The sequence below is a fragment of the Pan paniscus genome, chromosome 16, assembly GCF_029289425.2.
Source record: "Pan paniscus chromosome 16, NHGRI_mPanPan1-v2.0_pri, whole genome shotgun sequence".
In the NCBI taxonomy this organism is placed as follows: Eukaryota; Metazoa; Chordata; class Mammalia; order Primates; family Hominidae; genus Pan; species Pan paniscus.
In genome coordinates this window covers 66,260,047-66,285,937 of record NC_073265.2, presented here as the reverse complement: position 1 = coordinate 66,285,937, position 25,891 = coordinate 66,260,047, and the positions used below count along the sequence as shown (strand labels likewise).

At 39.7% G+C, this 25,891-nt stretch overlaps 1 protein-coding gene across 2 annotated transcripts; it reads left to right on the top strand.

Annotated features, from left to right (window-relative positions):
* The first annotated feature begins 475 nt into the window (after positions 1–475).
* On the top strand, positions 476–25,600 carry TSPAN3 (tetraspanin 3). Of its 2 annotated transcripts, none has more exons than XM_034939223.3 (7): positions 476–774; positions 15,372–15,563; positions 15,764–15,838; positions 17,362–17,463; positions 18,689–18,841; positions 19,151–19,234; positions 24,701–25,600. In XM_034939223.3, exons 1-7 carry the CDS (start codon positions 712–714, stop codon positions 24,791–24,793), a joined length of 762 nt encoding a protein of 253 aa, XP_034795114.1. In that variant the 5' UTR covers positions 476–711; the 3' UTR covers positions 24,794–25,600. The 2 variants fall into 2 exon arrangements, with proteins under 2 accessions (XP_034795114.1, XP_008970646.1); XM_008972398.4 differs by lacking the exon at positions 476–774 and having other exon boundaries at positions 15,394–15,457; positions 15,490–15,563.
* Positions 25,601–25,891: the final 291 nt, after the last annotated feature.

The window sequence follows — 25,891 nt, the reverse complement described above, 5'->3', positions numbered from 1 at the left end:
CTGGAATAGAACTTGTTCCCAACCACTCACCCACACAAACATGTCTCTGCCTTGCTAACGCCATCACCAGCCTTTTCTCCTCTCTGACTCTTCTGAGGTCTAGCCCAGCGCCTGGTACAATAAGTTTCTCCATAAGTATTTGTTGTTTTTCTTTGCACTTCTCACCAACAGTGCTGCCAAGATTTTAACCTGGTCAGGAGAATCTGGTCAGGGAGAGATTAGTGTCTCCAACCTTCCTAGGGGAGAATGGGCTAGGTAGAAAGATAGCACTCAGAGGGCTCTGAATCATCTATAAGGGTGGCATAGTAAACGTAAGTCATAGGAGGAGAGTGGGTTTGGTCCACCAGAACCTCCCTAGGGAGCCATCTGCATCCAAGGGCGGCCAGAGGCCAAGAAAAGGCGCTGAGGCCTTGGCTCCTTTAAGAGGCGTGGCCTCACTGCAGCCTCCGCAGAGGCGATTGGCTGAAGCTACCGGCCGCGGGGGGCGGGACTCGGTTGCCAGGGAGCGGCGCGGGAGCCCTGAGGGGACTGCGGCGGCTGCGCGGAGGAGCGAGGCGCTTGCTGGGGTCGGGGCTGCGCGACGGCGCAGGGGCTGCGGGGAGCGCCGCGCAGGCCGTGCAGTTCCTAGCGAGGAGGCGCCGCCGCCATTGCCGCTCTCTCGGTGAGCGCAGCCCCGCTCTCCGGGCCGGGCCTTCGCGGGCCACCGGCGCCATGGGCCAGTGCGGCATCACCTCCTCCAAGACCGTGCTGGTCTTTCTCAACCTCATCTTCTGGGTGAGCGGGGCCGAGCAGAGCGAGGGGCCGGCGGCGGGGCCGGGCGAGGCCGCGGCGGAGGCGCCCGTGGGGGCCGGGCTTGGGCCTGGGCGGGCACGCGGGGGCCGCGCGCGGGCCCTCAGGCGGCTGAGGCGAGGGGAAGGCCGGGTTTGAGGCCGCTTCGCGAGGTCCCTGCCGGACCAAGCCGGGAGCCTGGGCGCGGAGGACAGCGAGGGGAGGCCTTCAGGGACTCCACGGCCTCCAGCCGGCGCCTCCGCGCTCGGCCCACGCGGGCTGGCTCCGTGCCAGGCGCCCCAGTCTCCCCCCCGGAGTCGCGGGCTGGACGGAGAGCGCTCATTGCAGACTGTAGCAGGACGTCGGGCTCGAAATAGGATCTTCCCCAGAGGCTCAGGTTCCGCGCTCTTTGTCGGGGCCCCGCAGACGAGTGGCCGTCCCGAGGCGGGCAGATCCGCGGGGACGCTGCGGAGCCGGGGCGGGGGTTCCACTTAACGCCCTTTGTGTGTGGAGAACCGGCTGACTGTCACCAGCCCAGAAAATGAAGGGTTTCAACTCGAGGAGCCAAATAATCCATTGACCAAGAACATCGGTCTATTTGTTTTGGTCATGGGGGTGACCAAACTGTGAGATTATAACTCTTGGTTAAATATATGATGGAGATGTCACAAGATTTTGAAAGTGATGAGTTCACTTTCAATAAAAGGTGGCTTATGAATTTTTAAGGGGTACACCCTCGTTGAAAGGAATGTTTATGTCATCTTAGTTTGGGTCCTTATCTCATCAGGGACTTTTATAGTAACCTAAGTTGTTCCTATCCGTCTCTCCACCCTCCAGCCCATCTGGACTTTGCACCCGGATAAATCTTTTAAAACGTTTCCTCTATCACACCACTTGATCTGAAAATAAGGAAAACAGAAGCTTCAGCGGTAGAATAAGGTTCAACTCCTTCCCCTGGTCTTGGAGCAGAAGTCCTCAGTCTGGTCCCAAATCACCTTGCCTCTCTGAACTTGTCATTTCCTTAAACACTTGAGTGCCCTGGACAGCTCCGTCCACAGTCGCCAGAGCACTCCTTGAACATTCCGGTTAACCATACTGTGCCTCTTCCTCCTCCCCATTCAGCTCCTCCCTCCCACGCATACGCACACCTGTTCTGGAAAGAATCCTTTCCTCCTCCCCCGACCCCCCAACAAGGGATAAAACTTCTATCCTGACAGCTGTCTCATAAAAGGATGGTTATATGTTAAAAAGCACTTGCTACACACTTGTATTGCCAGAGTCCTTCGGGGCGTTTGTGTGTGAAGAGTCCTAACTGGCAGGTAGTAGCTGTTGGCAAACACCCAGGCGACATTGGCATTTCCGTGATTTCTTCTTTTCCAATTAGAGCAGTGTTTCTTATACTTTAATTTGAGTTACAGGCTTATTTATTTATTTTATTTTATTTTTTCAGTTTCTTGAGTTTATTGTGAAGAATGAAATGCACATGTAGAACCAGTTCCATTAGCAAAAGTCGTATCAGTCTTCTCTTTGTAGATGTGGCATGATTTGTGAATCTGACCATTATAAGGGCATCTTTTGCTAATTTAATACGTATCTATATACCTACTGCTACTTATGCATCCATAACATTTTTTATTCCATAAAGAGAAATGTATTCTACAATGATTAAGTCATTAATTCTCATAGCATCTCGTTATAAACCAGGAGTCAGCAATCTCTGGCCCAAGAGCACAAAACGGTTAGCTACCTGTTTTTCTACAACCTGAGAGCCCAGAATAATATTTACATTTCTAAATGACTGGAAAACAAATGAAAAGAAGAATACTATTTCTTGGCATGTAGAAATTATATGACGTTCTCCTACCATTCGACCCAGCAATCCCACTACTGGGTACATACCCAAAGGAATATAAATCATTCTGTTATAAAGACACTTGCACGCATATATTCACTGCAGCACCGTTCACAATAGCAAAAACATGGAACCAACCCAAATGGCCATCAGTGGTAGACTGGACAAAGAAAATGCGGCACATATACACCGTGGAACACCACGCAGCCACAAAAAAGAATGAGATCATGTCCTTTAGAGGGACATGGATGGAGCAGGAAGCCATCATCCTCAACAAACTGATGCAGGAACAGAAAACCAAGCACCGTGTGTTCTCACTTATTTTTTATTTATCTTTTTTAAGAGTTACAGGCTTTTTTAAAAGGAAAAATAATTTTCAGGGGTCCCCAAATGAGAAACACGTTGTCAGCTAGTAAGCTACCTAAGAGGTAAAGATGTGGCTTTGTACTCTTTACAGTTCCTTGTGAATTTATGGCCATAACTATTTGATTTTGAAGAATATTAGGTGAATTCTAGGTTATTCAAGCTCAGGGACTGGAATTGTTCATGTAACAAAATATTGGAAATACAGTAACCATTTTCTTTAAATTAGATTTTTATTTACTCTAAAATATCAGTTCTAAGTGACTCCTCTGAATCTTTGGATATTGTGTAAATATATGTACTGTTATTCCAGTGAAGAAAGTTATTTTGAACTTCAGTGGTGCTTTTTATAGCGGGTTATTGCCAAGACTGAAGTGGTAATGTTTAGTAAAAATATGCTTTATCTTGGTTAGTAGGGTAGTAAAGTTTTTGTGAGCTGTGATAAGGAAGTTAAGCAGATACGCTGGGGGCAAATGTGGCACAATGCAATGTAGCTAATGAGGAAACAGCATTAGGTATGTCTCCCAAGAAAGTATTAGTTTGTGGACTAACTGTGGGAATCTGATGATGATGGGTAATGGCAACTAACATTTGAGTTACTATACCCCAGGCACTGTGCTAAACACTTTACATGGCATATCCTCACAGCTTTCCCATCTAGCAGGGAATATTAGGTACATTTTAGAGGAGAACATTAAGGTTGACTGAGCCAAAGTAGCACACCCAAGGTGTGATACAGCCTGCGTTCAAACCCAGGTTGTCCCATACTCTAGAGACTGTGATGTTAGGACAAAGTGTGATTTCAGAAGATTTGTAAAGAGAAGAAAGTTGTTAGAATCACTTCTCTAAAGCATGCTGATTTTGAGATTTCTAAAATTAGAAACTGTACCAGAATTTACATGACACTTTGTTTGGTTTTGAATTAAGTCATTATGAGGAAGTACATTAAAAAATGTTAAAAGATTCTTCCTGGGAATTTGTAATGCATTCTTCAGTTCTAATAAATGTATTCTTGTATGCTGGCCCCTCCCTCCTTTTAATGCCTTGAGATGATGAATAAGTGGAAGAATAAACATACTCTCCATAGAGCTTATCAAATGTTTACCTAGGTTCCCTTGGGCAACTGTAGGCAATAAAAACTATGTTGCATTGGCTCTTCACTGTCAGATGGTAATGGCTGATTGTTAACAAGGGTCAAAGTTTAATTGCTTTGGCAAGACCTTTAAACTACACTTTCTTATGTCTTGATATCCTGATTCTGCTGGCATTTTGTTCATTGAACTGTGACATGGAGATAGATATATACCTGAAATACTCAGGCTGTAAATTATCTGACAGCTAAAATCGTTACTGTTGATTTGGTGTAGATAGTTTGGAACAATGCTGTAATAATGTTACTGTGGAAAGGCACAAACCAAAAGCAGAAACAGTCATTTCTAAAATCCTGAAATTTGTCTTAATGGAAATAGGGAACTCCTGCTATGGTTAGAATGTTTGTCCTTTCTAAAACTCATGTTGAAACTGAATCCCCAATGTGGCCGTATTGAGAGATGGGGCCTTTAAGAGGTGATTGGGTCATGAGGGCTCTACCCTCATGAATGGATTAATCTACTCATGGATTAATGGGTTTTCATGGGAATGGGACTGGTGGCTTTATAAGAAGAGGCAGAGAGAGGTGAGCCAGCATACTCAGCCCCCTCACCATGTGTGATGTCCTGGGCCACCTCAGGACTCTGCAGAAGGCCCTGACCAGCTACAGCCCCTTGACCTTGAACTTCTCAGCCTCCATGTATGTAAAAAATTTCTTAAATTACCCAGTTTCAGGTATTCTGTTCTAAGCAACAGAAAACAGACTAAGACAGTTTCTCACCAAATTCTAGAATATTAAGATTTGTAGCTTGAAAGATAATCTTGGACAAGTGAAAGGATGTACAGCTTGGATCATCTTGGATCTCTGTTTTTATGGAATGATGAGGCTTTAAATATAAGTGTATTCATGCTGGACCCATGAGGATTTATTGAAGAAGGTTAGAAGTGTTTTAGGTAAATGACTAAATTTTAAAGGCTTTTTTTTTTTTTTTTTTTTTTTTTGAGACGAAGTCTTACTCTGTCGCCCAGGCTGGAGTGCAGTGGTGCGATCTTGGCTGACTGCAGCCTCTGTCTCCCGGGTTCAAGCGATCTTCCTGCCTCAGCCTCCCGAGTAGCTGGGACTACAGGCGTGCGCTACCATGCCCAGCTAATTTTCGTATTTTTTAAATAGAGACAGGGTTTCACCATATTGGCCAGGCTGGTCTCGAACTCCTGACCTCTTGATCCATCTGCCTCGGTATCCCAAAGTGCTAGGATTACAGGCGTGAGCCACTGCGCCCAGCAAAGGCTATTGTATTAAGTAGTCATTAGCCTATTCTGTAAACTGCACCTTTGTACCAAGGTCAGACAGGATTTTTAGTTTGGTAAGTCATTTAATCTGACCAAAGAGGGCTCGTCTAAAACAAGTTTAAATCAGTACTTCCTACCATTAAGTTTTTATTCCGGTAAATTAATTGATTATTTAATCAAGTCCTATGTTATACAAATTACCTTTACTTTTTTTTTTTAAACCCTATTAGAAAAACTAATTGGCTAATACTTATTTTGCTCATATTTATCTTAGGCATTACAGGGACTGGAACAGAAAGCTTTGTCCATGCTTATAGAATTTATAATCTTAAATATCTATTTAGGTTGTTGTTTTTCATCTGAGAGGTGATAAAACTGAGACACCTGTAGAGTGGGGGAAGTACCACAAAAAAGTCAAACGCCTTTTAAATAAATGCCTTTAGAAATAGCTTTGGAACGTGTCACCTTCACTAACCATCATTCATTCATATGAAATACTTTACACATATAAATTGTAGTTGAAAGCCATATGTAACCTTTAAAACTTATCCTGCCTTTAAAAATAAAACTTATCAGCCAGGTGCGGTGGCTCATGCCTGTAATCCCAGCACTTTGGGAGGCCAAGGGTGGCAGATCACCCTCCTGACTAACACGGTGAAACCCCGTCTCTACTAAAAATACAAAAAATTAGCCAGATGTGGTGGTGGGCGCTTGTAGTCCCAGCTACTCGGGAGGCTGAGGCAGGAGCATGGCGTGAACCCGGGAGGCGGAGCTTGCAGCGAGCGGCGATCGAGCCACTGCACTCCAGCCTGGGCGACAGAGCGAGACTCCATCTCAAAATAAATAAATAAAACTTATCACGCTTATGTCTGTGAATGTATATAATTAAGGAAAATTTGCTTTGTTAAATATAACACTAATATTTGAGCACCTACTTTGTGCTTATATTGTTGATAAATGATGAAAAGACAGTGAAAAATCCCTATTCTTACAGAACTTACTTTCCGGTGAAGCAAGACACACAAAAATAAACAAGAAAAATGATCAGAGTGATGTGCTATGCAGAGAATTAAAGGGTGATGTGATAAAGTGATTGGGTCGTGCTTTATGTTGGCAAAAAAAAATCTGGAGTATAAGAAGTTGCTGACTTGGGTGATTTGGAAGAGATTGGGAGACTGGGGGGATTCAGAACTGAAGGAACAGGCTATAGGCTGTAAGGCAAAAATATACTTGCTATGTTCAAATTACTAAGAGGTTTATACCGTCATGCTTTTGTTTAAAAAATAAAACTTTATAATGAGGTATTTCAAGTGTGGTTCTCCCTTGTCACAAATCTTGTACATACTTTGTGTTTTCCAGCACATCCTACACATTCGAGGTGGTAATATGATACTTTTAAACCGGAACCTGCATCTGATATCCTGGAATTTGTTTCTCTACTTCCTGTATTTCTCCTATCATGAATGACTGCTCTGACAAAGAATATGTCATGGGACACACCTTCAGCTAACTTTGCTTTTTCATGCTTGTTTTCAATTCACTAGAAGAAAATCTAACTTGTCAGGAAGCAAGTACATAATAGGAAGTGTCTGTCTTAGTTTGTCTTCAACAGTTAAGAAAATGAATGTTTCCACTCTTACGACATTCTTAGTCACCTGTCCACTGACCAAGAGCCTTGTGGCCCTGAGTAATCATTTAGAACTTGGAATCAGCAGGGGCGCTCTCTCTAGTTGCAGTTTAGGGAATGGGTTATTAGCTTTCTAGGATATTTATCATGCTTTGAAATAATTTAATGAATTTTATTCCATAAGATCCAATTCAGGTTAGGCTTGTTTGATTTTTTTTTTCAGAAACTGTATTCCATAAAGTTTGTACTTAGACCAGACGGGTGTACTAAGAATCATTCATGAGTAAATGTGTGTTGAATATCTACCCTTGACCTTTTTTTGAGAAATAGAGTAAACACAGTCCCTGTAGTCTGACAGCTAATGGGGAGAGAGGGTAGACTTTTCATCGAATTAAATTTCTACATGCACCTCTCCCCCAGAAATCTTACTCATGGCTGGTCTCAAGTAAGTCTTTATTGAAAAATATTGGCATATCTTCTTCCTCTTCCTTCTCCTCACTGTCTTCCTTTTAGTAGTTAGGCAGAGTTAATAGGTAAGAAAAATTATCTGCATTTATGTGTTGTTTTTAATCTACTAAAGGGGTTCTAGAATAAATGTTGACATTTTGTAACTTACATTGTTGTTGCTACTGATTAAACACATAACCCAAGTGTGGATGAACTCTAGCATTACAAAGCTTAAGCACCTCAGGCTCCTATGATGTTGTAATGGACTCTTTTTACAATTAGAGTAGGGTGGGGTAACAGAGGGTCTCAAAGAAAATGCATATTTAAATTTCAGGCTTCTCAGATAACCTCTGGAGCCCTACCGTCTGGAAACAGCCAATTTCCATGCTGTTACAATAATTTGGCAATGGCAATTGGTTAATCTCCAGTTTCTTTGCCACCTGAAATTTTGAGTTGTTCAGCCAGTAGATATTGGATTAAATAGAACAACTTTGTTAAGCTGGTTTAATAATGATTATGAAAAACCAAATAGAGAAAAGGTGAAAATAAGGCAGAATTGAGGAGCATGACCTTTGGCATATCATCAGAGTAATAGCAGTAAAAAGGATTAAAATATTTCTAATTTAAGAATAATGGCAATAATAATAGTGATGTTGATGGCAAAAGTGGCTTGTCAGAACTTTAAACTCTTAGCCAGGCGTGGTGGCACATGCCTGTAATCCTAGCTACAAGTAAGACTGAGATGAGAGGATCCCCTGAGCGAAGGAGTCTGAGGCCAGCCTGGGCAACATAGCAAGACCCTGTCTTAAAAAAAAAATAGAATTTTCTCGTTAGTATAGTGGTGAGTTAAAAAAACACACATAAAACTTTACACCCCAATTTAAGTAGGACTTTAAAAAAAACTTGTCTCCTTGAAAAGTAATATTTATGAGAAAAGGAACATAATGTACATTGAAAGAATTGTGTTAGATAATCAGAAAACATGTACAGGATGAGTCAAAGCCACGCAGACCTGAGAAAAGTGGTAAGTGGGAGAGATTGGCAGAGGTGCCTAAAATATTTAGGATGGAAGAGGTGTCTGTTTTTGGTTGGTTAAGGACACATCCAGGAATGAATTCATTGGTGAGAGAACATTAAAGCCTCAATTTCAGACACAATTTTAACTATTATTCTAATTATGCAAGTAATATATTTTAAAGAAGACACTAAAGTATTTTAAAAAGCAAACTGATATCACCCATAATTCTACCACCCAGAGACAACCAATATCAACATTTTGGTTTGTTTCCAATATGTGATATATGTGTTTTTTCCCCTATCACACCACAAGCATATTATTAAATGATGCTTTAAGAAAATATTTCAGGGCTGAATGCAGACACACCTCTGAATACCAGGGCTTTTTCATTTTCATTTTTGCAGCCACAATTTCATTACAACATCTCGATGAATTACCTTTTACACAAATCTGTGTTTCTGACTAACTTTCTAAAGGGTAGATTCCTGGAAGTGGAATAAGTAGGTATAAAGGCATCAATGCTGAGGCAGATATGTATTGCCAGATTGTTTCCAAAAAAATGATTCTCTATTAGTTTGTGCTTCCACCCATCTGAGGGCCCTTCTCTCTGCACCCTCACACATCTTTGAATACTCCTTAACTTTATTGCTGATCAGTTTTTTAGGTAGAAAATGATATTATTTAATAGCTTCAGAAATTCTTGGTAAGAGTAGCTTTAATTTCTGAAAGAGGATTTGGAGTCTTTGGAATGGCCTTTTTTCCTTGAGAGTTGGTAGGAGAGTAAATGATATATTCAGGTAGTGGACTTACATAAGAAGTAGTTGTGTTTAGTGACGTAAACTGTTCTATCAGATTAAGTCAGAGGTGAAAGCATGGTTGAATTAGAGAATATACATTATGGCAAGTAGAATGCTAAACGATTTAAGATGATTTTAAGACACTTGTAATGGCATAAGGGTGAAGTTTGGGGAAGCTTTCAGAAATCCACTGTGTGGAATTACCAATGATTCTTCCCAGGAGAGAAAAGAGGTATATGAAAAATAATATGACAGTACAGGAAACTCTGGATTTAATGTTAAAAAGATATATGCATAAGATGGATTCCTGCCGATTTTTCCCCTCTGCTTTTAAAACCTGCTTTCTTACAAAGTCTAGAGTACAGCATTTTTTGCTCAGTCTTTTACTTCTTGACTTTTTTCCTTTCTCTCAACACTCCATTCACTTCTACTTTATTAATTGATTCTTTGGCAAAAATCACTCCGAAGGGAGCAGTTCACACAGGCAAGCAAGAATTTGTCAGGCACTGTGCTTTTAGGTGAATAAAGTCCAGATGGTGCCTTGTCTTTACATTGTCTTGATTCTTGCCAGTTCTAGATGGGAATCATCATCAATGGCTACTACATACCACTGCAAGAAAATCACTTCTATTCTTTGCTTCAGCTTCGCCCAAAATGTCCTGTGGGATGCTTTCGCCTTCGTATTTCTAAATCTCCATATAGGTATACTTTTGGCAACAGAGCTACTTTATCTCCCCACTTGTAGCAAATCTGTTTCATTTTTAATATTGCCACATTCCAATGGCAGGTTACACCGTGGTTGATGAAAAGGAATTTAATAGTTTTACAGATTTTAACTTTTTTTTTTTTTTTTTGAGACTGAGTTTTGCTCTTGTTGCCCAGGCTGGAGTGCAGTGGTGCAATCTCGGCTCACTGCAACCTCTGCCTTCCAGGTTCAAGCGATTCTCCTGCCTCAGCCTTTCTGAGTAGCTGGGATTACAGGCATGTGCCACCACGCCCGGCTAATTTTGTATTTTTAGTAGAGACGGGGTTTCTGCATGTTGGTCAGGCTGGTCTCGAACTCATGACCTCAGATGATCTGCCGGCCTTGGCCTCCCAAAGTGCTGGGATTACAGGTGTGAGCTACTGCGCCTGGCCCAGATTTTAACATTTTATCTACTTGTCTCTTTCATAGAATATTTGAAAATTACCCCCCCAAAAACTAGTTTCTAAGCTATGGAAAAAGCAATCTCATATAAGAATGAAATCTCTTTAAGATATTTCACATTTGTGCATATGTAGAGGAAGGGTAAAAGCATAAAATGAAGTATCATACTTTTGGAACTCATATACTTGCAAAATTTTATAACAAGATGGCTTTATTTTTTAGACAGCTTAGTGGAAAAGCACTGGCTCTCCTAAAGTTTTAAAATGTTGTGACTTAATTTAGAGTATAGGCTTATTAAAAGATAAAGAAGAATGGTTTTTAAAAAATTATTCTTTCTGTAATTTCAGACCTCAGCCTTTTGCCTAAATTTCCTTTCACTTCTTTGTAAAAAGGGTGAATATTTTTAGTATACTGTCCTGGCACAAATCCTCCTTACAGGCTCAGATTTTCTCAGTGGTGACTAAAGCAGTTCAGCTGCTTCCAAGTTCTACATTTCATCTCCTTTTCTGTTGCACCTCCCTCCTCCCCAGCCCCCTCCTTTGCAGCTGCTTTATTGGCAAAGCTCAGATCCTTTGATAGATCTCAATCCCATCATGGCCCTTCAAAAGAAGAATTTAAGCTCACCTTTTATATAGCTTTTCTGATAGCCACAATTTCTGCATTAAAAATCTGAGGGACGACAAAGTCCCTATGCATACTAGTTAGGAATTTCTTAGAACCTCTCTTCCATTTACTATACTGTTTCCCATGTTCTTTTGGGTGTTTTTCATATTGATGGTTGGATATCATTACAACAATTACTTTTGGCTGTTTTTAGGTCTTCAGCCGCTACTGGGATACCTCTTCTATATTTTCAAAGTAACCAGTGTCATTTCATAATTGTTTATTATACAGCTTAAGATATAAGCACCATATACAGATTTCAGTAAAAGCAAAATTTGAAGCTGTTTTCAATTTAGGAAACACATCGTCTATTTATAAGCAATTTGATGTGTATAGTTTCATATCAGCAATCCGTGCAGTTTTCTCTTTGGTGTGTGCAACTAGTAAGTTCCTTTCACTATATGTTGCCAAATAGAGCTTTGTTATGTTCTCATCTTGTTGTGTGACTTGGATGTTGACTGCAGCCTGGGAAAAAAAACTGTTGTAGAGTCTATCAGAAAAGAAGAGGCAGCTTTACAAATGGCATCTCCCCACAGCCCTCCATTGCATTTGTTGTGCATCTGGTTGTCTCTGTTGCTGGTTTTTCTGCTTTCTTGTAGTCTCAGTTTCAGATGAGTGCCTCTTTTAGGGGGGAGAGGCAGTGGCAGCAGAGGAAACATTTCCCTTGGCCCACCTCCAAGCAGCACTAAGTGTGAGTCTCATAGGAACCTCTTTAGATTGAAAACTCATCAATTTATATCTAAAATGCAAGTAGTTCTTCAGTGAACTGTGCTTTAGGTTGATTGTTAAGTACATATGGCCTCCAGTTTTCTCTTATTTTCATTCGAATTTACATAGGCTAAAGCTAGTGAAGTTTCAGTAGGTGTACCGAAAGCTCAGAAATGGAATTCATTTTAACTCAAGCCTTTTAAGAAATAAATACTGCCTTTTAGAGTAAAAAAAAGCTACAACATTAAAGGATAGAGAAACGTCTAGTAAAAACAAATGACAAAATTTGATTAATTTGCACTTCAGATTGCTTCTAATTTAGCGTGAGGACTGATACTATTTACTTTAGCAAAATGTATGTGTGTACATGTGTGTGAATATATATCACACAAGTAGTCAATAAAAAGGGGTATTTGGGAAGAGTGTTAAGTAGTTGACATACTTCTGTAATAAATGCACCCAAATTAAAATTAAGCTATATCTGGCCAGGCGCAATGGCTCACGCCTGTAATCCCAGCACTTTGGGAGGCTGAGGCGGGCGGATCATGAGGTCAGGACATCGAGACCATCCTGGCTAACACGATGAAACCCTGTCTCCACTAAAAATACAAAAAATTAGCCGGGTGTAGTGGCGGGCGCCTGTAATCCCAGCTACTCGGGAGGCTGAGGCAGGAGAATGGCGTGAACCTGGGAGACGGAGCCTGCAGTGAGCTGAGACTGGGCCACTGCACTCCAGCCTGGGCGACTGAGTGAGACTCCATCTCAAAAAATAAATAAAATAAAATAAAGATAAATTAAGCTATTTCTCTTCTCCACTCCCCCCCACTTTTGTGCTCACCTTGATTCTCTAGTACCATGCCCCAAAAGCAAATATGTCAGTGAACTCTGAGAACCTTTGAACAGGCAGTTTGCTGTAAGTACAGTGTTTATATTTATGACATATTTACGATATATTAACATATTCCAGATGTAATGGCCATCAGAATTCAGCAAGCTGGATTAAGTTGCCAAATAATTGAATAGTGAACTAAAAGCTATAAGCATTGAACTGAAGAGAAACCAGATACAAACCAAATACAAATACAAACCAACGCAAATACAAACCAAAGCTTATGAGAGTTGGGAGGGTGATTTCAAGGGAAAGGGGTGAGATGAGGTGTACTCAATAAATTTTAACTGATACCTGCTGTCTGCCAAGCACTGTTCTAGATGATACAAGGGTGAAGGACAGATGGGTACAATTCGTGCTCTCAAGGTGTGTTGAGACAGGTATAGCTATAATTGCAACCGTTTCGATAAATATTCTGTTAGAACCATGCACTGGGAGATGTTTGTGTCCACCAAGGGCAGCTAATCCAGCCTGGAATGGTCAAGAATGGCTTCCAAAAGGAAGAGGTAACATTTAAGCTTCATCTTAATGAGCGACAAGGAGTTCCCAGGCATTTGAAGAGAGCATTCTAGAGAGAACAGCGGAGGCAAGGAAGTGAGAGAATATGTGGTCCATTTGGGTATAACAGTTCTATATTGTTCATAGTTCACAAGGGGTAATGAGATCTGGGGCTGAAAAGGAGGAATAGCTTGGTTCATCGGGGACTCACTTGCCTCATCCTGATTTTAAGTAAGGCTATGGCTTGATCTGGTTTGTATTTTTAATAAATATAACCCTGGTAGTATAAAGAATGTATTAAGATGCAGGGAGAGTCAATAAGTAAGATTTAGGGGGATAAGATAAGGCCCAAATTAAGACAGAAGCACTGCAGTGGGGTTGAAGAGGAGTTGAGGTATTCGAATAATGTTTTGGAAGTAAAGTTGAAGTTTTGTGATTTATGGGTTATAGAGGTGGGGCAAGGAAAGTTAATCCTCAGATGTTTGACCAGAAAAATTAGATGTCTGGTACCTTTTGCTATGATAGGAATGTAAGGGAAGATTAGATGGGCTGGGCAGGAAGGCAGAAAGGGTTTGAGACAGGTTGAGGATGACATGTCTCTGGAACTTGCAGATGGAAATGTGTAGTTCTGAGATGATAGCTCAGGTAGTGAGCTACAATGACTGATGAAGCCATAGCTGCTGTAGCCCACGGAGAGCCCAGAGAATGACTAAAGAATAAGGCCGAAGACAGAATCCTGGAGATCACTAACATCTCAGAGTCCGTGAAGAGAATGAAAAAGTGAGCACCTGGGGAAGTAGGAAGAAAACCAGCAGTGGGGCCTCTTGGAAGCCAGAGGAAGAGAGTTTTAAAACAATGTTTTTAAAAATTGCCTTCATTATTCTAGTTGTCTTCTCACTTTAAAAAGTTCATGTTACATTTTAAAAAATCAAATTACTTTCCCAAATTTACATAAATGGAGTCTTTTTCTTCCTCATCTGACAGTGATCCTAATGGCCTAGTGTAAAAAATTATACTGATGATCCCCAAGCTTACTGAATTTCATAAACTTAAATGATCTGGTTTTTCAGGTTCAGAGAAGTTAATGATATTTCCAGTATCACTGTGGCAGCTGTTTCTAGTTTGAAGATGATTTATATGTTAAATTTTAAAGGATGATGAAATACTTCTTGTGAAAGTTTCAAAGTACTCTACAAATGATAACTCATTGTTATCCAAATGATAACCAAATGTTTTAACACTTACTCAGACACTGCATTTGCTTGTTTGTATATGAGCCAGTGGCATTGGGCTGTCAGCACAGAGCTGGTACCCAAAGATAGCAAAATTGACAATAGCTGAGAAAGTAAGACTCTGCAGCTGGAGAATGATGCCTGGAGCAGCAGCTGAAATAAGACACACCTATCACTTGTCTTTGTGTGTTCACTTTCCCTTTAGGTCTTTAATACCTTGTTACTCAGAGTGCGCTCCAAGAAGAAGCTGCACCAGCATCACCTGGGAACTTGTTAGAAATGCAGACTCTCAGGCTCCTCATCAGACCTCCTGAATCAATCTGCTTGTTATTCAGATCCTCAGGCAATTCCTATTCACTTCAAAGTTTGAGAACCACCATTCTAAAGAATTGATAGAGGACTTGCAGTGTTCTTTAATGACTGAGCCCTCTAGCTTTGCCATTTCACTGTCTCTAGGACAGCAAGATTTTTGGAAGTGGGGTGGGTATCATGTTTACTAGTTGGTGTATTTTCTTTTCCTTGAGGTGGGGTAGATAGAGATTAGAAGTATAGATTCCGGAGTCAGATTGCCTGAGTTCAAATCCAAGCTCTGTCATTTCTACCAAATTTCCCCACTTATTGAGGGCAACTGTAGTGAGCAAAGATCCCCCTACCACCATACTGATCCGTATTGGATGTGGAATTGAGCTACAGTAAGCCTTTAGGGATGTGTAGGTGTGTGTCATCATCATTGTTATTATTTGGTTATGGTTTCTTGGTCCTAGCTGAACCATCAATTCTTGAAAAGTAGGTGAAGTGTGGATAACTTTTTAATTTTATCTAGTATAGAAATGCTCTTAATAAGGAATCATAGAATTTTCAGCTTTACTGAAAAAAGTCTGTAACAGTTACGGTAACTCTCATTAAATTATACCATACTAAGCAATAATAGGAAATTTTTACCAGCAGTGCTTAGAGACCAGTACTGACTTTGTTTTCTACAGGGGGCAGCTGGCATTTTATGCTATGTGGGAGCCTATGTCTTCATCACTTATGATGACTATGACCACTTCTTTGAAGATGTGTACACGCTCATCCCTGCTGTAGTGATCATAGCTGTAGGAGCCCTGCTTTTCATCATTGGGCTAATTGGCTGCTGTGCCACTATCCGGGAAAGTCGCTGTGGACTTGCCACGGTAAGATGTGTTGTGAGAACACGCAGGAGTATTTAGTCTACGCTACTCTCCTTGAACATGAGACTCCTTGGCTCTTATAGTTGGAACAGAGTTAACATTTAAACTTCTAGCAATTATCTCTGATAACTTTTTTTAAATCAAGAGTGTATTTAAAGTAATTTTTTCATTTGTATATAATTTTAAACAATGTTTTCTTACAGTTTGTCATCATCCTGCTCTTGGTTTTTGTCACAGAAGTTGTTGTAGTGGTTTTGGGATATGTTTACAGAGCAAAGGTATGTTGTCTACTGTAATTCACATAATGCCTTAAAAGGTGGTTTAAGTGTTTCAAGTAAAATAGAACACATTCATTTTATCAGAGTAAACATTTTCTTTTGCCTTACTTGTTTAATCTGTATTTCAAATATCTAAAGTTAATTGGCAAATATTTACATGTCAAGACTCCTTACCTCATTTAATATAGCAGAGTGTTATATATGTATTGTTCTTGATTATAGGTATTTATAGCTGCAAATGAATAATTAGCTGAGAAGTTTGTTCAGATTTCCTCAGCACACAGATTGCCTATATGAGGGGAGGCATAATTTTCTGATTTCTGCTTTAGAAGAACCAAACTCAGAATTGCGTTTTCCATTGTCTCTTTTAAAAATGCTTTGGTCCTAAACATAGAAAAAGGTGTTGTGAGTTGTGATCCCACCTTCCACCCCTGTCCTGAGGAACAAGGGGTCCTGCCAACTTAGAACACCAAGGCAGCTGGTGCCAGCACTCCTTTCTTGCCCTTCATTCTTTTTAATCATTTCACCGTTCCTTCCTTTCTATTTTGCCTGATTTTGCTGTCTACCTCTAGTACTACTTAAGGCTAAACAGCCTGCTTTAAGTTAATTAATATGGGTATAATTTTAGAGGCATGGTAAAGACATAATAGACTCATTCTCATTATAACTTAATGGTTTTGAGTCAAGGGCATAATATGCCAAGTTAATTTTCAGATCATTGATACGTAAGGTACTGTAAAGCTGTGCTAAAAAAAAAAAATGCAATGGATTATGTCCCTACCTATGATCTGGTTATCAATTTTATGGACTTATGATATTACTGTTGTAATTACCAGATAAGTCCAGTCCTCCGAGGGGTAAGGAGGATCTGGTACAAGCAAACTTTACTAAGTGATACTTGCTTGCCATTTTAGTAATTGGCAGCAATAAGCTATGAAGCTTGTTTCCTGTCTCCTTTTTGCAATACATTGAACAGTAGCTTTTTCATAAAGTGCCATTTCTAAGGACTGATTTTTTTAAACCTGCCGATTACTTTTGCACATTTAGCCAACTCTAAACGTTGAATAAATAAAATGGAAATAATGTTGGCATTTGTCCTAAAAGTATCTTACAGGAGCTTCAGAGTTACTTTGTTTTACCTCCTTTAGGAAAGGAAAATGAGTAGTCTTCTGAGAAACTTATTTGTAAAAGGAAGGCGTCCATTTATAATTTAGGACATCTATCCCAAGCCTCAACTTTTCTCCCTTTTGAATACATTGTTAGCCTGCCATTTTGCACACAATCTTCTCTTTGAATGCTTGAATCTATGTGGTATATGTCTGAATTTTTACCTGTCACTTTTCTCCCTCCTGCCTTCATCTATATCTATATGAAGATGAAGGCAGGAAGGGAGAAAACTTTACAGGAAATTCATAGATATCTGGCAACTTGCAAACATTTCATTTAAGTATTTTAGTAGGAGCCTTGACTAATGTTACTTTTACTAGTATTTTTGAGGGACTGAATTCTTTGTTCTGATTCAGGTGGAAAATGAGGTTGATCGCAGCATTCAGAAAGTGTATAAGACCTACAATGGAACCAACCCTGATGCTGCTAGCCGGGCTATTGATTATGTACAGAGACAGGTGAGCTTTCTTGAGGCAGATTTGTTTTTGAGGACCAATCACTATTGGGTCAACATTAAACTAACTGCTATTTCTGTGTAAATTAGCCGTGTTCCTTCACATACATGGCTATCCTGATGTGACCAATATTTTTCCCCAACCTTCACCCTTGAAAAGTTTATTTCATCACCTAGCCAGATGAGAAACATCTTGAACTTTTTTTTATCATCTGAATTCCCCTTCCCTGACCCCAGTCTGTACTCTCCCAAAGTACTTAGCCAAAGGGGTGATGACGCAAGAGAGAGGTATGTGTCACAGGAAAGGTGGGAGTCCAGATTGACTCCAGGGGAGGTGGGAGGTCTATATATACCTTTAGAAAACAAGATCAGAAAAGGCAACAGACAAACTGTCAAAAAAAAGTTGTTATGGACAGTCTGATACACACAAAGGTAGAAAGAATAGTGTAATAGATGTTTGCACCCCGACCTTGCCTCAGTAATATCAACTTTTCATCAGTCTTATTGCCCCTACTTACTTTTTGCTTCATTATCTTAAAGCAAATCTCAAAATTTTTAAGACCAAATATTTTAAATACTTTGTCATTGGAAATAATATTTAACTTGGAACCAGATATTTAACATGTAAGACATGAAGATTTTCCTTAGTTAGAAACTACCGCTTACAGGCAATGTACTTTTCTTTTCTTTTTTTTTTTTTTTTTGAGATGGCGAAATTTCACTCTTGTTGCCCAGGCTGGAGTGCAGTGGTGCAATCTTGGCTCACTGCAACCTCCACCTCCCAGGTTCAAGTGATTCTCCTGCCTCAGCCTTTGTATTTTTAGGAGAGACGGGGTTTCACCATGTTGGTCAGGCTGGTCTTGAACTCCTGACCTCAGGTGACCCGCCCATCTCGGCCTCCCAAAGTGCTGGGATTACAGGCGTGAGCCACTGCACCCGGCCTGGCAATGTACTTTTCATATGGAGATTCTGGAGCCACTAGCCATGTCTGGCTGTGTACATTAAAATTTAAAATGCAGTTTTCTAGTCACACTAGCCACAATTTAAGTGCTCAGTAGAGCTTCATGTGGCTAGTGGCTGCTATATTGGATCATGCAGACTTTCCATTATTATAGAAAGTTGTATCGGACATCACTGGTCTAGAGTAGCTTATTTTAAAGCTCTGTAGTACATGGAACTTCAGGTATTTGGTTTTTGTGAGAAATAATACTTATTCTCTTCTCCTTTAGCTGCATTGTTGTGGAATTCACAACTACTCAGACTGGGAAAATACAGATTGGTTCAAAGAAACCAAAAACCAGAGTGTCCCTCTTAGCTGCTGCAGAGAGACTGCCAGCAATTGTAATGGCAGCCTGGCCCACCCTTCCGACCTCTATGCTGAGGTGAGTCTCTTGGCCACGACTTGAGTCTAGCTTGATTAACCTGTTTTTCACCATGTCTTATCACCATCTGGGACTTCTTTTCTGCCACCTTGCTTGTCTTTAATGTCATATATTGTTTTACTGTAAATTATTATAAAATGCATGTCTTTGTTTTAATTACATGTCTGTAAATTATACCAATCATGGAATCTTTTTTCCACTCTTTCAGTTTCTGTCATTTTCCTTTCTGTAAGTGGGTCAGTGGCCTGTGAATCTGCAGCTTTAACTTTTAAAGAACACTTCTAACGAGGATGACTGTGTTTGTTACAGGGGTGTGAGGCTCTAGTTGTGAAGAAGCTACAAGAAATCATGATGCATGTGATCTGGGCCGCACTGGCATTTGCAGCTATTCAGGTAAGCACAGCTTGCCAAGGAGTTCTATTGGAGTGAGTTGGTTCTCTGTTGTTAGCCCTGAATGGTTTTAATCCCCATCACAGTGAATCTTTGTGTATGTAGGTAATGTGGAAGTGACTGAGGTACTGGCCTCCAGTTTCCCATGTTTTCCATTTCTTGTCTATACACCTAGACCCGGAATGGTCTAAAGAAACCAGAAATCTGGATGGGGAGGGACCACGTGTTGAGGGAACTCCTCGTCTTACTGTCTTTCTTGATCAGTGAGTGACCTGTTCAAAACATAAACGAACTGTTGTCTTAGTGTATTCTTGGAAGATATTTTATTAGAATGTCACAAAATTTTTAAAAATTGTACTTCTTTCTTTCAGTTTGGGAATACAAAGCTTTATTCAGTTTTTTTGTATGCTAGTTCTCCCTCTAGTTCTTGTTTTTCTGTCCTCACAGGTTTTATACATTCATATACCTAAATCAAGAACTGGTATTACAGCACTGGTCTCTTGCACTAAACACAACAATTTTTAAAAATAGAGACAAGGTCTCACTCTGTCACCCAGGCTTGAGTGCAGTGACATGATAATAGCTCACTGTAACTTTGAACTCCTGGGCTCAAGCGATCCTCCTGCTTCAGCCTCTCCAGTAGCTGGGACTACAAGCACGGGCCACCACACCAGACTAATTTTTATTTTTATTTTTTTATTTTTTTCTTCAGAAATGGGGTCTCATTATGTTGCCCAGGCTGGTCTCAAACTCCTGGCCTCAAGCAATCCTCTGTCTTGGCCTCCTAAAGTGTTGGGATTTACAGGCGTGAGCCACTGCACCCAGCTTATGCTTTCTTTTCTTTTCTTTTCTTTTCTTTTCTTTTTTTGCGACAGAGTTTTGCTTTTGTTGCCCAGGCTAGAGTGCAATGGTGTGATCTCAGCTCACTGCAACCTCTGCCTCCCAGGTTCCAGTGATTCTTCTGCCTCAACTTCCCAAGTAGCTGGGATTACAGGTTCCCGCTACCATGCCCAGCTAATTTTTGTATTTTTAGTAGAGACAGGTTTTTACCATGTTGGCCAGGTTGGTCTTGAACTCCTGACCTCAGGTGATCCACCTGCCTCGGCCTCCCAAAGTGCTGGGATTATAGACGTGAGCCATCGCGCCCAGCCTCAGCTTATGCTTTCTTAAGCCTGAAACCTATTTCAAGAGCTAAAAGAGCCAGGTGTGATGGGTTACACCTGTAATCCCAGCACTTTGGGAGACCGAGGAGTAGGATCCCATGATGTTAGGAGTTTGAGACCAGCCTGGGCAATAAGACTCCATTTCTACCAAAAAAAAATTTTTTTTTAAAAAAGAAAAATGTAGATAACTTTTATTTGTTAAATAAAACCAATGTAATTGCTAGTTTAAATGTAAGTTGCTTGGATTGCTTGCTCTTTGTATATTTGAACAGAAGCTAGTGTATTTAATGGGAAAGGCCTTTTAAAATGGCAAAGGGATGATTGTTTACTTTGCTGATATTCAGACAGCCCTGAAATGATTCATTAAAAAGCCTACCTCTTTATTTGCCATGGTCTTTGCCCTTCTAAGCATTTACTTTGTAGCTCTGCATAGCAGTAATCTGATGATCAGCAGGGATTTATTTCATATTTTGATTATTTATGCAAACACATTCATTTAGCTAAAAATAATGAAATATGAGGAAGGTCTCTTTTCCCAAATAGAATTCTGAACTGTGCATTCTTAATGATTTTATGTTCAGTAATAAAGCCACATGTACTAGCATGCAGCAAAAAAGCTTTGGAACTGTATGGTACTTGTGGTCATGAAATATGCAACGTGTATATAGAAGACTGATAAAAATAATCACTTTAGCTATGTCCCTCATCTAGTTAAGCGGCTTAGCCTGCCAGACATTTCTTTATTAAATATTTTTCAATAGGGGCTAATAAATATTTTAACTAGTCTCTTAATTTAAATATGACTGCCATATGTGTTTTATACTTAAGTCACCCTGACTTAAGTAAAAGCTGATAAAGCTTGATTTTTTCACTTCAGCAAGGCTGCTTAAGTTTAGGGATTCAGAGCTTTCACAGACTCAAAACGTAGTGGTTTTGAAAATTTTAAAAACTTGGGTTTTAAGGGGATAAAATTTATCTGAATTAATAATTTTCCCTAATTGTTTTTAAGAGTACCTGTAAACATTCTAAGCTTCTGGTATTCAAAATCTGATAGATTGGTGCCCTGGGTGTGGAAAACCTGAACAAAGGCAGAAATAACTGAAAGATCAGTGAGCTTTTGTGCTTATACACTGATCCTAATATAGACATTTAGAGCTGGAGAGGATGGTTGGAGAGTCTCCAGTCTTGGCCCTCTTTGTTTAGCAACAAAATTTAGGGTGAGCAAGGATAGTATGGCATGACCATCACACAGAGAGTGTCAACTCTAGAGACCCCTGCCTTTGTTTGTACTCTGCCTCCAATTACAAGTATAAGATTTGCAGAAGATTAAATTCCTAAATTTTGTCAGGAAACCTGACAGTTAATTGACACTTTAGCTGGATAAAATACAGAGGTAAGATGGCAGAGTTGAGTAGTTACAATATTGATTGATTTTTGTCTTGGTTTGGAAAGCCTAAAATATTTATGATATGGCCCTTTAAGAAAATGTTTGGTGACTCTTGCTCTAGTCCATTAAATAATCTAGATTTGGGTAGGACCAAAGTGACCAAGAAAGAAAAACCTGAAAAATACCAGTTAATTATAATAACAGGACTTTTGAATATAAAAGAATGAGGTTTTAAAAATTTTGATGTACCCCTTATTAATTAGGATATTTCACTTCTTTGAGAGTAGCCACTCTCTTAACTCATGATCAATTATGAATTTTATATTTAAAGAATCTGGTCATAATAATTGACAAAAATCTAGATTTTGATTTGTCAAGCTCCTGAGTATCTGCTGTGAGTAAGGCTGTCTCTCTACAAAGGCAATACGGGGAAAATGTTCTAAGTCTTTACTTTGGGGTCTCATGAAGTTGGCATATCCTCAAGATAGAACGATCAAGAGCAGATTTCATAAAGAACTGTTTCCCAAGGCCATGTTGCTTTTTTTCTGGTCTCTGTGCCGCATGTGAAGCCGGTGGAGACTGCCCTTTCCTCCTCCTCCTCAATTACCAGTTATTCGTTAAAATGAGAAACTTCCTCCTCCTTCCCCTCACACCCCGGCCAACATTGCAAAATGTTATATAAATGAATTCATATAGTTTGCAACCTTTTGTACCTTCTTAAAAACAAATTAGTGTATTTTGGATATAGATCTGCCTTTTTAATTTCATGTCTGCATAGTATTCCATTTTATAGGCATACTTTAATCAATATTGATGGGCTGTGTATAGCAAAAATTTATAACTATGAAATTACAGTATCAGAATGTATGAATGAATTTTGATAGGTATTTCCAATTTTTTCTCAGAAAAGAGTGTTTCTAATGTGCAAAAGTTCTTATTTTTGTATAAGAATGCCTATTTCCCCATACCACCAGCAACATGGTATATCATAGAACATTTTACTTTGCCAGTCAGTTTTTTTAATCACCACTAGTCATTTTTTGCAATTTTTGCAGTTGCTGGGTGTTATATTTGGGCTAAGTGAAGTTTAATTCTCATGCCTTGAATATTGCAAGAGAGTATTTCATTGCAAGAAATAATGTTGGAGATAAAATATTTGTGTAATGTTTCCAAGTATGTTATTGGAATGTTTCAAAAATCAATGGAATTTCAGTATAGCAGGCCTTTGGAAATGAGCCTGTAATAGTTAATGGTGAGGATAAGACATTATTATGTAGAGCTTAATATTCTTAAGCAGACTGATTCCCAAGCATGAGTAGAATTTTATCAAGTTTATTTGTTTTAAAATCAATACAAGTTGATTTCATTGAAATAAACAAATTGGGAAAGAAATACTTATTTCAGACCTCATTTTGAGAATGCTGGCTTCTCTAATAGAAGTTAACCAATTGAAAGGAGTGTGGGGAGGTGGGGGTGGGAAGAGAGATTTTTTTTCCCTTAGCAAATCAGTCATTTCTGAGCTTAGCATTTTTATTGCTCAATTTAACATTGCCTGAGAACATAATTGCATTTGAGTTTATAGCTGTTCTAACAATGTTTTGATGTACAGAGAACAGAAATGTATTTCTCTAGGAATTAGGTACTTCATCGGTCTAGAATTGACTTAAATTGTTTAGTAAACTTTAAATAATATTCACCTCTTAAGTGTGTTTAAGGTGCTTTGCAAATGGTGAAATGGTGCAAATGGTGCGAGTGGTGAAATAGTGAAACTGATGGATTTGAGCAGGAAATATATATCCCGAATGGGCAGAATATAGGTTAATGTGAGGGTAGAAATTGGAGTGGGTGACTTTATACCGTGGAGAATTCAGATTGAGGACATCCTTATGTGTATGTGTGTCTTAGTAGTGGTTAATCTTCCACTTCAAACTTTGAGAGTCTGTTTATGGATTGGGTACATTTTGCGGAAATTAGATTGACCCCCAAATGTACAGAGGACCCTGTCTTTTAAAATCAAATAACTGAGGCTTTTCCTCATCAATGAGAAGTTAGAACAGCAAATTATCTCACAAAAAAAATTATATTTTGGGAGAAGGTAGGTCAAAAATTCTAGAATCATTTTCTCTTTAATCCAGCTTAATCCTTTTGCTTATCCAAAATAACATGGCATGACTTTATTACTATTCCAATATGCTACCACAGAAGGTTTAGGACTTATTAAAATAAAATGATGACGGAAGAGTGACCTTTCAAAAGTAATATGTATGTAATACCACAGAACCGTGGATTTCAAAAATAGTGAATGTGAAGGAAACAAAAAACCTTCCAACTGCATTTTTTTTGGCATCAGAATTTGTTTTCTACCATAGGGCTATTCACATACTGAATTTCGTTTTCCAAAAACCAAAAGACCTGAAAAGACCACTATTAAACACACACATTCTTGCTCATTCTACTCCCCAGGCCTTTGCTGTCCAGAATGGTAGCCACTAGCCACATGTGTCTACATTTAAATTAATTTAAATAAAATTAAAAGTGCAACTCAGTTGCAGTAACTATATTTCAGGTGCTCAGTAGTCACATGAGGCCACATGACAGTGCATATGTGGTATGTCTCCATCGCTGCAGAAAGTTCTTTCGGACAGCACTCGCTAGACTAGTAGTGGGGATGCCAAATAAGAGAGACTTGATTCCCTGCTGGCTTTACGAAGAGTTCCTGGGAGGGAAGCTGAAGCTTAGGACTTAGTTCCTTAAAAAATAATGTACTCATAAGAAATTCCTTCTATCACTGTTGTTACTGCCTTTTTGATGATTTGAAGTCATTGAACTTTGAAACAGCTCTTTTCCCAACAAAGAAATACACACCTGCCATGAGAGGGTTTTCAGCCTTTTTTCCCCATTGTTGTTTTCTTTCAACAGCTGCTGGGCATGCTGTGTGCCTGCATCGTGTTGTGCAGAAGGAGTAGAGATCCTGCTTACGAGCTCCTCATCACTGGCGGAACCTATGCATAGTTGACAACTCAAGCCTGAGCTTTTTGGTCTTGTTCTGATTTGGAAGGTGAATTGAGCAGGTCTGCTGCTGTTGGCCTCTGGAGTTCATTTAGTTAAAGCACATGTACACTGGTGTTGGACAGAGCAGCTTGGCTTTTCATGTGCCCACCTACTTACCTACTACCTGCGACTTTCTTTTTCCTTGTTCTAGCTGACTCTTCATGCCCCTAAGATTTTAAGTACGATGGTGAACGTTCTAATTTCAGAACCAATTGTGAGTCATGTAGTGTGGTAGAATTAAAGGAGGACATGAGCCTGCTTCTGTTACCTCCAAGTGGTAACAGGACTGATGCCGAAATGTCACCAGGTCCTTTCAGTCTTCACAGTGGAGAACTCTTGGCCAAAGGTTTTTGGGGGGAGGAGGAGGAAACCAGCTTTCTGGTTAAGGTTAACACCAGATGGTGCCCCTCATCGGTGTCCTTTTAAAAAATATTTACTGTAGTCCAATAAGATAGCAGCTGTACAAAATGACTAAAATAGATTGTAGGATCATATGGCGTATATCTTGGTTCATCTTCAAAATCAGAGACTGAGCTTTGAAACTAGTGGTTTTTAATCAAAGTTGGCTTTATAGGAGGAGTATAATGTATGCACTACTGTTTTAAAAGAATTAGTGTGAGTGTGTTTTTGTATGAATGAGCCCATTCATGGTAAGTCTTAAGCTTGTTGGAAATAATGTACCCATGTAGACTAGCAAAATAGTATGTAGATGTGATCTCAGTTGTAAATAGAAAAATCTAATTCAATAAACTCTGTATCAGCCCCCAACATATTATTTTTCATTATTTGGGGGATATTTCAGTTCCAGAGCAGCAGTATCATGTTTTCTTTGTTGGTGCTGTCTATAGTTCATCATGGTTTACGTGTGTTTTCGTTATAGCTGTTGCCAGATTCTAAAGGGCTTGATATTCAAAAAACCACAGATGCTTTCAGTCCAGTATATCCTAGAAATATAGAGCTCTACTTTGTGCAAGGCACTGGGGATACAGTGGCGATACTGTCCTTGTCTTCAAGGAGTTCGGAGTCCTAGTATAGGAGACATACATAGGAGAAGATAAT